General features: G+C 41.7%; 1 protein-coding gene across 2 annotated transcripts in view; it reads right to left on the bottom strand.

The window, feature by feature from the left end:
* Positions 1-15144, bottom strand: part of LRRC1 (leucine rich repeat containing 1) — a 146876-nt gene that overhangs the window by 70903 nt on the left and 60829 nt on the right. For both annotated transcript variants that reach the window (XM_089777084.1, XM_075923612.2), the window contains exon 5: positions 6412-6468. In XM_089777084.1, coding sequence (XP_089633210.1) covers positions 6412-6468 — 57 coding nt within the window. The remainder of the gene's footprint in view (positions 1-6411; positions 6469-15144) is intronic.

The raw sequence follows: 15144 nt of genomic DNA, 5'->3' as shown, positions 1-15144 counted from the left end.
TCAAGTGTGTACATTAACATGCTATTGGAGGGCACTGGGTTTGTCAGCTTAATGTTATGCCTCTGAAGCATAAAATGCACCATGATTGATTGGATCACTGCCCACTATGCTAATCACCAATCTTAGCCTTGTCTATATCTGTGGCAGGGTGGCTGCCCCACACTGGAGCAAAAGGGGTTAAGGACAGCTCTGGGAGAAGGCTATCAGGACAGAGCATGCAGCCCAATGAAGGCTTCGGGGGGCTATGTGTCATGTCTACTCTCCTGAGGGAGCTCAGCGTCCTTTGAGGGAAAAGGGACCAAGATGCCAACTAGGAAGGTACCTCAAATACAGCCTTGTGGAGAATATTAAGGGGGGGCAGGGGAACGAACCCCAGCCTAATACTCAGGAAGAGGCCTGGCTATGGAGGCCTGAAAGCGTAACTAGGGGCTGTAGAAAAGCAGCTGGGATAGGAAGAGGCAGCAAGTCTAATGCCCCTTGCCAGTGATGAGTGGCCAGATCAGACTGCAGTTTGCCCTTCAGGGAAGGGACTAGACAAAGGGGTAAATCTGACCTAGATGAGCAGGCTTTAAAAACCAGAGGCAGAGCAATCAGAGGAGTGAAGTGGACAGGGAGCTGCAGATAAGGGAGTTTGAGAAGGAGTTTGTAAGAAGGAGTCCTAATATGGTTAGGAAGACCAGCAACACCTGTGCCAGCACCGCTTCTGTCTCCTCTACCTGCAGCCAGCCAGACCACCTGACCATGGATGCCTCTGTGGTTTTGAAAAGACTGTGGTTTGCAATTCCCACTTACTCAAATCCAAGCTAGGGAGACCATCCAACATGAAAAGGTGCCTGCTGGTTGAATCCCTCAGGAAGCAGATGAGAGAGCTACAGGAAGTAGTGTCTAGGCTAAGGAGCATCTGAATCCATGAGGAATTCCTTGACAGTATTCATGTGGAGACAACTGAGGCTGAGGAAGCTATCCCATTACAAAAGACTGCTGACACACACACACACACACACACCATTGGTGCAAGAGGAGATGGCTCTGATTCAGGGACGACACTGGCAGCTGGTCACTTCTGGCAGCAGGCAGTGCTCCACCCCTGCTCCCAACCCTCACCACCATGGTTCTAAGAACGATTACGCTGTTCTGGATTTGGGAAACAAGGAATCACCCCCTAAAGCAGAAGAGGAGAAGCCTTGTCTCCCCAAATCTGGAAGGTCTGCAGCCACCACTGCGAGGAGGAAAATAGGGTAGTGGTTGGATATTCTCTTCTAAGGGGACAGAGGCATCCATCTGTTGCTCTGACATGTCATCTTAGGAGGTATGCTGCCTGTCGGGCTCATATGTAAGATGCTATGAAGGCATTGTCAAAGATTATCCGACCCTCTGACTACTACCCCATACTACTCATCCATGTGGGCACTAATGATACTGCAAGGTGTGACCTGAGCAGATCAGGAGTGATTAAAGGACTCTGGGAGTATGGGTGAAGGAATTTGGAGCGCAGATGGTATTTTCTTCAGTCCTTCCTGTCAAAGGTCATGGCCCAGGTGCATCCCGGAGGTGAATACCTGGCTGCGAAGAAGGTGTTGCCAAGAGAGCTTTGGTTTCCTTGACCACGGGATACTGTTTCAAGAAGAAGGACTGCTAAGCAGGGATGGGGAAGAGAGTATTTGGATACAGACTGGCTAATCTAACGAGCACAGCTTTAAACTAAATTTGATGGAGGCAGGTGACCAAAGCCCACAGGTAAGTGACAAATATGGAGACCTGGAAGATGGTTCAGAAATGGGAGGGAGAAAGGGCTATAATAGCAGAGAAAGGAGGGGCCCTGGTGGGGCAAATCAAATCAGTATCTTAGATGCCTATATACAAATGCAAAGAGTATGTGGAATAAGCAGGAAGAACTTGAAGTGCTAATAAGTAAACACAACTATCACAGAATCATAGAACACTAGAACAGGAAAGGACCTCAAGAGGTCATGGAGTCCAGCCCTCTGCCCTCAAGGCAGGACCCAGTACAGTATCCCTATGACATAGTTGGCATCACAGAGACTTGGTGGGATAATACACAATTGGAATATAGGAGGGTACAGATCGCTCAGGAAGGATAGGCAGGGGGAAAAGGGAGGCGGTGGTACCTTATATATTAAAAATGTAAACACTGGACTGAGGTAGAGATGGACATATGAGACAGACTTATTGAGAGTCTCTAGGTTAGGTTAAAAGGGGTAAAAAAAAAAAACCAAGGATGATGTCATGCTAGGGGTCTACTACAGAACACCAACCTAGGCAGAAGAGATTTTTTTTTTTTTTTAAACATCAAAATCATCCAAAGCACAGGATTTGGTGATGATGGGGGACCTCTCAACTACCCAGACATATGTTAGGAAACTAACACAGCAGGGCATAGATTATCCAAGAAGCTCTTGGACTGCATTGGAGACAATTTTTTTTTATTTCAGAAGGTTGAGAAAGCTACTGGGGGGGAGGGGGAAGGAAGCTGTTCTAGATTTGATTTTAACAAATAGGGAGGAACTGGGTTGAGAATTTGAAAATGGAAGGCAGCTTGGGTGAAAGTGATCATGAAATCAGAGTTCATGATTCTAAGGAATGGTAGAAGGGAGAATAGTAAAATAGAAGGGAGAACAATGGATTACAGAAGGCATATTTTAGTAAACTCGGAGAGCTTGTATGTAGGTTCCCATGGGAAGCAAGACAAAGAGGAAAAACAACTGAAGAGAGCTGGCAGTTTTTTTAAAGGGCTTTTTTTAAGGACCTAAAGCAAACTATTCCACTGTGTAGGAAAGATACAGAGTATAGCAGGAGACCACCTGGATCAACCGAGAGATCTTATATAAGCTAAAAATAAAAAAGAAGTTATATAAAAAATGGAAACTAGCTCAAACGACAAAGGATGAATATAAGCAATATGCAGGGGCATGATTAGAAAGGCAAAGGCACAAAATGAGCTAAATCTAGCTAGAGACATAGGCTAGATGGGGAGTAAGGGTTCTTTTGAAAAAGGGGTTTTATTTCCCCAAAAGAACCCCATCTAGACTGCACTTTCACTTTCGAAAAACCCTTTTTTGAAAAAGTGCCTGGACACGAATATACAAATGAAGCGCAGAATATTTAAATCCGTGCTTCATTTACACTTTCGATTTGTCTCATTTACATTCCTCTTTCGAAAAAGGAACAAAAAGACATTCTACATAGATACTGGAAGCAAGAGGAAGACCAAGGACAGGGTAGGCCCACTGCTTAGTGAAGAGGGAGAAACAATAATAGGAAACTCGGAAATGGCAAAGGTGGTTAATGACTTATGTGTTTTGGTTTTCACCAGTGAATGGGTAGGTTTAGATATTAAAATAAAAAAACAAGTTAAAAATTACTTAGAAAAGTTAGATGTTTTCAAGTCATCAGGTCCTGATGAAATGCATTCTAGAATACTCAAGAAGCTGATAGAGGAGATCTCTGAGCCTTTAGCTATCATATTTGAAAAGTCCTGGAAGTCAGGAGAGATCCCAGAAGACTGGAAAAGGGCAAATATAGTGTGCATCTATTAAAAGGGAAATAAGAACAACCCAGAAAACAACAGACCAGTCAGTTTAACTTCTGTGCCAGGGAAGATAATGGAGCAAGTAACTAAGGAATTGATCTGCAAACATCTGGAAGATAACCAGGTGATAGGTAACAGCCAGCACGGATTTGTAAAGAACAAATCATGTCAAAGCAATCTGACAGCTTTCTTTGATAGGATATCAAGCCTTGAGGATAAGGGAGAAGCGGTGGTATACCTAGACTTTAGTAAGGCATTTGACAAGGTCTCGCATAATCTTATCAATCAACTAGGGAAATACAACCTAGGTGGGGCTACTATAAGGTGGGTACATAACTGGCTAGATAATCATTCTCAAGGAGTAGTTATTAACCGTTCACAATCATGCTGGAAGGGCATAACAAGTGGGGTTCTGCAGCGGTCTATTTTGGGACCAGTTTTGTTCAATATCTTCATCAATGACTGAGATGATGACACAGAGAGCAGATTAAGCTTGTAGATGATACCACGCTGAGAGGGGTTGCAACTGCTTTGGTGGACAGGGTGATAATTCAAAATGATCTGGACAAACTAGACAAATGGTCTGAGGTAAATAGGGTGAAGTTTAATAAGGACAAATGCAAAGTACTGCACTTAGGAAGGAACAATCAGTTTCACACCTACAGAATGGGGAGCGACCATCTAGGAAGGAGTACTACAGAAAGGGATCTAGGGGCAATAGTGGACAACAAGCTAAAATGAGTCAACAGTGTGACACTGTTGCAAATAAAGCAAATGTGACTGTGCGATACATTAACAGGAATGTTGTGAGCAAGACCTAAGAAGTCATTCTTCGGCTCTACTCTGCACTGATTAGGCCTCAATTGGAATACTGTGTCCAGTTCTGGGCACCACATTTCAAGAAAGATGTGGAGAAATTGGCAAAGATCCAGATCCAGAAGAACAACAAAAATGATTAAAGGTCTAAAAAACATGACCTATGGAGGGAAGACTAAAATAATTGGATTTGTTTAGTTTAGAAAAGAAAAGACAGAGGGGTCATGATAGCAGTTTTTAAGTATCTAAAAGGGTGTAACAAGGAGGAGGGAGAAAAACAGTTCTCTTTGGCCTCTGATGATAGGACAAGAAGCAATGGACTTAAATTGCAGCAAGGGAAGTTTAGGTTGGACATTAGGAAAAACTTCCTAACTGTTAGGGTAGTTAAACACTGGAATAAATTGCCTAGGAAGGTTGTGGAATCTCCATCACTGGATAAGAGTATGTTGCATAGACATCAAGGGTGAGCTAGATAGTGCTTGGTCCCGTCATCAGGGCAGAGGACTGGACTCAACCTCTCAAGATCCCTTCCAGTTCCAGTATTCTATGATTCTAAGAATGGCAATGAGTCACTGAAGGCATGTGGTGGGGTTAAAGAGGTGACCACATTCCACAGAAAGGGAAAGACCCCCTAAACTGTGGGTCCACAGCAGGGGCCTTATACCAGACTGAGGTACTCTGGAGCTGCGAGAGCTAATTCCCAGTACTGGCTTGCAGGAGGCACTGCAGTGGTGACTTTAGCCAGTGTAATACCACATACATTCAAAATGAATTGAAAACTTTCTCACAAATGGACTCAAACCAATATATGTCTGGATGAAAGCTTCAGCTTTTGCTTACCTTTCCCCAAGCTGCAGAAGCATGACACAAGACTAATCATTTTCACTACTGCTATTCAGACCTCAGAGCCATAAGACTGTCCATTTACAAACGGTTTTACTCTGATGCTGCATGGAAAATCCTATATATTCATACTCTAAAATTTTTTGTGGCACCTGGAACCCCTTAAGGCTCATGAGTTACAAACATTAGTAAGTGGGCAAGTACTGGATATATACTGAAGAAAGGAATGCTCAAAAGACGACACTGGAGCAGAGCATTACAATAGGGGTGGGGAACCTCAGGCCGGGAGTCAGATGCAGCCCCCAAGGCTTTGGAGGCCTTCCAGCTTTGGGGAGCCTGCGTGGGTGCTACAACTCCTCTGCTGTCTCACAGCGGGGCTGGAACACACAAAACGTACTAGGCTGGGCACTCCACGGCTCTGGGGTGAGAGGGAAATGTGGCAAATCCCTCTCCTTCTCAGACAGGAGCCACATTTCTGTTTTGGGGTTTTTTTGCTTCTCACTTGTGTGTGGCCTCCAATTGATTTTTCTGTGGGTCAGTGGCCCACAACCCAAAAAAGTTTCCCCACACCTGCATTAGATAGACATCCATCCTTTGGTAGTAGAGAGTCTTTACTCCCTCAGTCAGTGAGGAAGATTCTGGGGTACTGAGAATAAAGAAGGGAAAAATCTTCCCCTTCCAGAAGCTGAAAGGGATTAAAAAAAGAAAAGGAAAAAGGATGTCTAAGCAGGGGCCAATACAAAAAAAATTAAAAAACAAAAAGACTGTCTCACTGTAGATGGTGAAGACACAGCACCCCACTACAAATTCTAGGACCTTCTCCCCATTCCTTTTGTGAGAGTAGAGTTGAATTTCTCATTAGATACTGCCAGGAAATGTCAGACTCATCTCCATTTTTTCATGGTTTCTGTTAATTACTCAACCTATGTGTAAGTGCATATTTACGTTTAAAAAAATGGTAAAGCTCACAGTTCAAACCAGTGATGAACAAAAATCCTTGAGGAAATTTCCTATTTATTAAGGGAAGTGAATCTTCTTTCATTACACAGAAGTCTGAAACAAATTTTAATTTATAAAATTAAATGAGGGCCAGAAGAAATATTAACTTCAGACTTTTTCTGGGGGGGGGAGGGGGGAGACGACAATGGAGAGATATTAAAGAGCACACGACCACAGACAGACACACATGCAGTGGAACTTACTCTGGTAAGTATGTCAGCAGATTCTCTCTTAGTTCCAAGGAAGCCAGGTTAAAAAGACTAAAAGATAAAAAATAATTTTGAAGCCATCTTAAGATTTTTAAATAACTTTAATAACTAAGGAAAAAGGAATCTTTATACATTGTATCCTAACAATTTCTTTTTTAAACATCTCCCCACACTTCATTTCACCCAATTCCTTGATAGACTGAAGAGAAATTTTAAAATTCAGCTCCTCCCCTACCCTGTACAATAAAAGCATTACACAAATCAAGAAAGGAAGCAATCAACACAGGAAGTAACCCACATTTCCACTTTGATAAAAAGGTCAATGGTATTAAGTTACTAAAAAGAGAACGTAGGGTTTAAGTCATTCTATGAAAGTAATTTTATTTATTGGCTTTTAGATTATGATGACATGTGGGCTATAAAAAAAAGTTACAGCAGCAGCTAAACTCATTTCTGGCTATACACAACTTGCCAAATACGGCACACTCATTATCGTAAGTGACAGTATGTTTCTAAGCCATTTGCTTTCTCCATAACCCAGGCTTTTACTAACATCACCATAGTAACATTCAGATTTTTCAGGGTTTTATTTTTGTCTAAATGGAATACAAGGAGTCCAACATTATCCAATGCTATAATCTGCTTTAATCCGTCCTAGGAAAAAATAAAAAACAGATACTGTATTTACAAATAAAAAGCAGTTTTCTGCAACATAACATGCTCTGCCATATCTGAGTGATAAAGATTTAATTTTGTTTTTGGACAAAATGAGGTGAAAATATATTTAGAGCTACGAAGAGAAATGCAACCACTGTCCCATTCTTCAGCCAAATCTGAATTCAGACAAAAAACAAATGTAACACATTCCTAGCATTGATTATAGCCAACACTGGAGAATTTATTACTAGAATGAAGATTGATGAAGCTGAATTGGCCCATTAGTATAAAAGACTACTAAGGACAAACAAGTTAGAAATAAAGTTTTTTTTTTCCTCAACTGATACAAGAAACAGGATTATGGTCAATTATCCATAAAGAGACAATGCTGCTACCTAGACTACAAACAACAGTGTATGAGTTTAGAATCAAATGTAACTTTTTAAACCAAGTAATTTAACTATTGCAATGGTTCTCAAACTTTTTTGATTGCGCCCCCTTTTGTGTCTAATCAACTATGTGCCTATGTCCCTCAATTACATAAACCACTGCCCAGCTTTGAAGTCAGAGAGAACAGTGGCTGTTGGCTGGGTGCCCAGCTCTGAAAGCAGAACCATGCTAGCAGCAACACAAAAGTAAAGGTGGCAAGGAGAGAAGTGATTTGTGTCAATATCACTTTTCACAGCAAATTTAGCTCCCCAGTAGCACCCTCACTTCTGCAATGCTGCTGCCACCTCTAGGCTGACAGCAGGAGCCCTGACATTGCCTCCAGGTGAGGTACTGAAGGAAGAGTGGAAAGGAGAGCCCGGGCAGTAGGACTCCAGCTGTCCCCTTTATCCCATTACCCCACCTTCTGAGCGCATAGCCTTTATGCACAAACTCTGGCTGCCTGTGGCTGACAGAACTCTTTACAAAACAAAAACAACACAAAGCAAAAACGCACAGCTCATGCCTTCTTTTCCATGTTACCATGCCTCACTTAGGAAGATCGACTCATGGTTTCCCAAGGAGTATGTTAAATTCTCTTCAGCTAGAATCTTTGACTATTTTTAAAAAGGTGTGCTCAATTTCAACCACAAGCTACTGCGGTTTATTTCACTACTGAATGAAATTCCATGGCATGAGTTATTGCCAGGGGTTAGACTAGATTACGAGAGCCATTTCCAGCCTTAAAAGTTAAGAATTTAGCATTTCTTCAACAGGAAGACATTTGAAATCTACCACATGGTTTAAATTTTTATTACCCATTCAATGAAAAGATATAATAAAAATATGCCAACTGTTAATGCAACACCACTGAGATCACAATCAAACACCACATTGGACATTAAAGTAAATACAGCTTTCCAATCACCTCCGTGCATCTTAAGCTGAGGTGTTGGCTAACAGAAGAGAGCATTTCTTGATGGCTTGGGGAAGGCGGGAAAGCAATTCTTGATAGCTTGAGCAATTCTTGATGGCTTGGGAGCTGGGGGGAGGGGGAAGACATAAAACTGCTGAAAAAGAAGCTTACGTGGTGGCTGACTCATTACCCAGGAATGTGGGGCTTAAAAGGTCAGCCTGTACTGGGAACCTCCCCTCTTATCACGGAGAATGGTTGGCAGCAACTTGTCCCAGCACCGCAGAGCCAGGCACCTGCAAAAAGGTACAGTGGACTGAGAAATCCAAACACTAGGGGGCAGCACATTTAACAAGGCCTGACCCCTTCCTTTTCGACCGAGGAGAGCATAGGAGACAAACACTGATGCCAACTAATCATGTGGGAAATGATCAATCCCTTGGGGCCCCATTTGTCAAAGGATGTTATAGAAAAAAAAATTGTAAAGGAGAGCATTTCTTCAACAGGAAGACATTTCTCTTCTGTGCAAACCAGGAGTAGGATACAGGTGGGGAAGGAGAGAGGGAGAGGGAAACAAGACAACAAACCAGCAAACTCAAGATGGCTAGAACATTACAGAACTGGACTGCAGCCTTTCATATATATACACACATACACACGTATATAATCTGCAAAACAAACTGAGCCAAGAGCATCTCCATTTTCATAATATTTAGATGTTATATCCAAAACACATGCCATGAATGGTGGTGAGGCATGGTTAAGCTACCTAACCAGATAAAAGTTTGCTGAGGTAACGAAGGCACTAGAGCTTAGCATCTCAACCCAGAAAACTGTGGCACCCATTCTTTCAAGTTGCAGAGGTCATTGCCCCCATACATTAAACAGTGTGACTCCTGAGGGCGGGGGCTCCAGGCTATAAGTTGCTGGAAACAGCACTCTATAGTTCACTGGAGCAACCAAAGAGTAGGCTGCTATCTGGATTTGCAGGCACTCCATTGCGCATTGAGCCTTCAGACTGCATCTGTGTTGACTGCATTCGTTGGTTCAGCAGGAGGAATGTGTGACATTAGCTCATACCCTCTCTCCCACTCGATGATGGGCCACTCGATGATGGGCCAATTACGACCACGTAAATGTCCGGACATGTCTGGATGTTTTCAGGGGAGTAAATTTGAGAGTTAAGATTCAGTGGGATGAGTTAAACATCTTGGCTGAACACAAGATTGGTTTAATCAGAAATATTAGTGAGGCGAGTTTGGTCTGGAACAGTCAAACTAACCTGTGTGGATAGGGTCCCAAAGAATCATTCTGGTTACCAGTGGCTTAGAGATTCCCTCCATTGGGAACAAGCAGCTTGCTTTTTACCGATGGGATATACTTGTCGGTTGTAAAGGCTGAACATTTGGCTTCAATATGTTAGACTGGATAAGGCAGGAAATGGGTAGTAGGGATAAAGGGTGTGACCAAGCTCATAGGTGGTATCCCCTGTGACCTTTGCGGATAAAGACTAACAGGCCAGCTGCCAGAGGTATCAGAAACTGAGGATTGCACTGTTAAATCTTGTGCCTTTGCATGAAAGGGAGATCTGAAGCCTTCAGAAACCAAGTTGCTCTTTTGGCCCTGTGCAGTAGAGGAGGTCAAAGGGATTCAGAAGCAAGCCGAGTCCTAGAAGCATGATGAGGAAGTCCATTATGAATTACTGGTTATACAACTGGAACTTCATAATGCTGCACTTGACTCGGTTAAATGCCTAGAACATGAGAGACTACAGTGGGGATGAGCCTACAGCACTTCAACCCAGTGTTAAAATTAAAGCCACAATCCGCCACTTAAATCCATCCCTGTCTGTCTGTCTTCATCTGAATGTACTCATCAGATGCAACATTACAGTGGTAATGTCAGAATCAGAGAAATTACTGAAGTGTTTGAAAAACTAGGTTTGGGGGCAATTTTGCTTTTTGCTGTAATGTGTTTCCTTTACAAGTCAATTAGCATTAGCATACTAAAAAATTACATACCAGGCATTTCATAAAAGTTTTATGACTATACAGCCCACAAGTTATACTTCTAGATCCACTGCTGTATCTTCCTACGATATTTTTTTAAAAGATTGAATACTGTCGCTTATTTACAGTTGCAGCTAGTGTTTAATGTTGTCAAAGTAATTATTGAAAGTTGCATTTCAGACTGAACTTGAAATGGTCATAAAATAAACTGATGATTCATATCTATTATGTGGTACACTTCTAATGATATATAATTTAAATTAATTGCATTTTCCCAGAAAACTGTTTCATAAAGCTATGTTTAAATAGAGACTTTTTTTAAAAGTGGGTTTTTGATTTGGTGCCCATTTTTGTAGCCTTCAATTGGGTAAATATATATTACAACATGCATAACGATCAACCTAAGTGTAAGAAACTCATTCTATGACTAAGAATTAGTTCCTCTTTTTATTCTTAATGAAGAGTCCTATAGAATTCAACTAGGTTGTAAAGCCTACAGTATTTAAACACAAACACATCTTATTGTATAAGATGCAATAGTAGCAAGGTCATAATTCTTTAAAATGGTCAAAATCTGCAAAGATTACTAATGAAGTCAATAGGATTTTCCCCATTATCAATAGGAACACTGTGGGAATTGATTAATTAAAAAAAAAAAAAGGGTCCTGTCACCTTTCCAAACATATATGTTGCAATAAAAAAAATTAACTGAGGCAACTCGAATTACACTAGTCAATTTTGAGGTGGTATTAGTTTTAAGAGCATTGTTATATCAACTAACTACTATGTTTAAATGTCAATTTAATAATCTCTGGAAAGATTTTCCCCCCTTTTTGGAGACCAAATAAACTGAGGGTAGAAATTGTCCATAATATCCAACTTAAATCTATTTTCTTTTCTTAGGGTACATATACACAGCACACTTATTTCAAAATAAGCTATTCCGGAAGAGATACTCTGAAATAGCTTATTTCAAAATAGCAGGTCTATGCTACAGGGAAGCCAATTACTCTGAGACAGGCTTTTCTGTTGTATATCTATCTACCTTATAGAAATTTCATCTAGGCCACATTTCCCTAATTTGCTTATGAGAATGTCATGCCGAACTATTCCAAAAGCCTTACTAAAATCAAGATATGTTATGTCAACTCTCTTCCCTCGATCCAAAGAAGGAAATTGTGTTAGCCAGCATGTCTAGAACAAAACATGCCAAACTATTCAGTATAAACCTTTTATTAGAATCCTACCAAATTCACAGTCATGAAAAATGTGCCACGGACTATCCTCCCCCCATGTAATTTGATCTTTTGCATGCTTTTATCCTCTAGCAGATTTAAAACTAATAAAATAAAGTTCTTCTTCGCACAATGCACAGTCAAACTGTGGAACTCCTTGCCAGAGGAGGCTGTGAAGGCTAGGACTATAACAGAGTTTAAAAAAAAAAAAGAGCTAGATAAATTCCTGGAGGTTAGGTCCATAAAAAAGCTATTAGCCAGGGGGTAAGAAATGGTGTCCCTGGCCTCTGTTAGTCAAAGGCTGGAGAAGGATGGCAGGGGACAAATCACTTGATCATTGTCTTTGGTCCACCCCCTCTGGGGCACCTGACATAGGCCACTGTCGGCAGACAGGATACTGGGCTAGATGGACCTTTGTTCTGACCCAGTGTGGCCATTCTTATGTTCTTATTGTGCCAGTGTTTCTCAAATTGTGGGTCCTGACCCAAAGGGGAGGGCACATGGTTATTTGGAGGGGGAAAATCACAGTATATGCATGCCACACTCATTCCCTCACCCAACCTGGCCAGAAGGCTGATTTAAAACAACAGACTGGCACCTAAAATGTGTGTGCGTGTGTGTGCGCATGCACACGCGCACACGCTAGCTTCTTTACTATTGCATTCTTAATAAATGCAGCATATCGCCCTTTTCCCTAAAAAGATTCAGTGTGCTTCTTATAAGCAAAACATATAAGTACTTATAACCGTGATCTTGTAGTTCCAAAAGGTTTTAGAATTTAGTCCAGAGTTATAGTTCAAAATCCAAACTCATGTTTAGGGTGTACCATCTTAGGACTGGGACCTCAATCCGTATGGCTGAGGCTTCCTCTGCATGAAACCTTAAGCAGATCTGAGAATTAAGTCAGTGTCCATTAGGAGGACACCAGGATATCCTGCAATCTCATTTCTTATGGCTTGCAGCTTTCCCCATGAGCATCCAAGCAGATAAAAGACAAAAAAAGATCAAGACCCTTTGATACAGCCCTGAGTAAACAACAAGCTTTTGGTGTAACCTTCTGTTTCCCAATCATCATGGTAATCAACTTCTTAATAGATAAATTATCTTATCATAAACTGTAAAGAGACATCATGACAATGACTTTATTACACTCAAGATTAATTTAAATGTTAATATACCCTTCTACTCTCAGATTCAACAATTATAATGATAGACAGGAACTGTCTGTTTACATGATTAGCACCTAAAAGATATAAGTAAACACACGTAACTAGTGTTACCTCTAATTTCTAACAATATGGGTTCACATTTCAAAGTTCTAGCCTAACTAGCATTGAATGGCCTTAATTACCTTTTAAATACTTTTCTCACATGCCTCTACAGGTTAACTCTGGGTCATTTGGCCTCAAAGACTGTTTAACCCTTTCTGGCCATGTATCCTATTCAGCACAAGATTTGTTGCAACTATAACAAAATACCATCAAAAGTAGGGTTTATGGTTAAATTATAATCTGATAGCACTACACCATAACAGAGGAACACGGCCAGAAATTGTTATCCTATAAAGTAGGCTAGTAAAGATGCTAACCTTTCCCTACTGGGTCAGCATACTGTGATGGAATGGGGAAACATATCGCAAGCCTGTTTCGGGGAGTAGTTTTTCTGAAATGTATAGCTTCAGAATAAAGAGGATACAAAGTTACAAGCATGGTCTGGCTCCCCAAATACCACAGAAAAAACGACTTAGAATCTTTGAGCCACCTGTGTTTCCTCCCTCCCTCCCTCCCTCAAGAATCCCAACATTCAGAAAGTTTTAGTAAGAGGAATTTTAACTGTGTGTAGTTTCATGTTGTCACCGGTAAATTATAAGTATTTCTATCGTTAAATATGTGGTTTGGTGTTGCCTGCACACTAATTCCCCTTCAAATTTCCTTTAACTGGCCTTTATGGATTTCACCACAGTATACCAGATACTAGTGCAAAAGGGAGTATCTTCAAAACAAACATAAGCAACAGTGAGCATTAGGGTTGCAAGATGGTTGAAACAAAATACCGAAATTCCCCCCCCCCCCCCAAAGAAAATTCTGTTGAAGGGGAAAAAAGGGAGGGGGGACCAAAGTTGTTGAGCAAAAAGAAAAAAAAAGGACTCCAAAAATTCTACCGACCCCAAATCCAAAAATTAAAATAAAACAGCATTAAAACAGCATGTCCCCTTTAAGAGTGAGTGCAGGGATAGGAACACGAGAGCACTCAGCCCCTGGCAGCCTTGGGGAACCAGGTAAGCATGGGGGCTGGGTCGGAGTGTTGAGAGCCGGGGAGAGGGGGAGAGGGCGGGAAGGGGGGCGGAAGCCAGGCACTGAGTGTTTGTAGGGTTGCCAGGTGCCCAGCGTTTTCACCTCCTGGCCAGGGAAAAATTCAGAAAATACCGGACATTTTAGACGTCTGGTATTCTCTGAATTTTTTTTTTTTTTTTTTTTTTTACACCAGACAGGAGCCGAAAATACTGGGCTGTCCGGGTGAATACCGGACACCTGGCAAACCTAGTGGGCACAAGTATTACAAAGCAGCACTATCTACAAGCCGTTAGTATGATCTTTTACATCATTATCATTATTGGGCTTCAGAGTTAACAACATTAACTGTTTCATGGTCCCAGGGCCACAAGTTGTAAAAGGGGGCCACAGGACAGAACAGTAAGCATTTAAATTATTACTTGTTTGTATTTCCTAACATGAAAAGCATTATACATTTTGAACTTCCTTACAAAGAAGATCAACCTACACAGAGATAAGATGTCAAGTATCAGAGGGGTAGCCGTGTTAGTCTGAATCTGCAAAAGCAGCGAGGAGTCCTGTGGCACCTTATAGACTAACTGAAGTGTAGGAGCATAAGCTTTCGTGGGCAAAGACCCACTTCGTCAGATGCCCATGAAAGCTTATGCTCCTACACTTCAGTTAGTCTAACAGATAAGATGGCTTCACTCAACACTTGAATGCAGCATCTCTGTAACAGTTTAGGTCAGGAAGTAAATAATTCCACATCTAGAAGAAATTGTAGAAGTATTTAGGTGGGCAATATGTTCCTGTGGGCCTGATTATCAGCAGTTTGTGGAGAACCTACTACTCAAAGAAAATTGTAGCTGCTTTACTGAATTACACTGGGCTTGGTATGAATTCTTGGCCTAGACCAGGGATGGGCAATAATTTTAGATGGAAGGGGGCCACTTCACTAATTTTTGAGCGAAGGAGCGAGGCCTCTGGTGGAAGGGGTGGGGTCAGGACACTTTTGTGTTCCCTCTCCCACAGACCTTGATTCACCTGGGGGAACACGTGAAGTCTTTTCCCACTGCCCTCCCCTTCCCCTCCCCCTAGAGACAACTGCCAGCTGTTCTGAACAGCAGGTGGTTCCCTCTAGGCACCTACTCTCTTGCAGGACAGAAGGAAACTTCACAAGCTCCCCCCAAACCCAGGCCAAAAAGAGCACCATG

The sequence above is a fragment of the Pelodiscus sinensis genome, chromosome 3 (genome assembly GCF_052426305.1).
Source record: "Pelodiscus sinensis isolate ZL-2025 chromosome 3, ASM5242630v1, whole genome shotgun sequence".
Classification (NCBI taxonomy): Eukaryota; Metazoa; Chordata; order Testudines; family Trionychidae; genus Pelodiscus; species Pelodiscus sinensis.
This window is presented reverse-complemented; position numbering and strand designations above follow the sequence as displayed.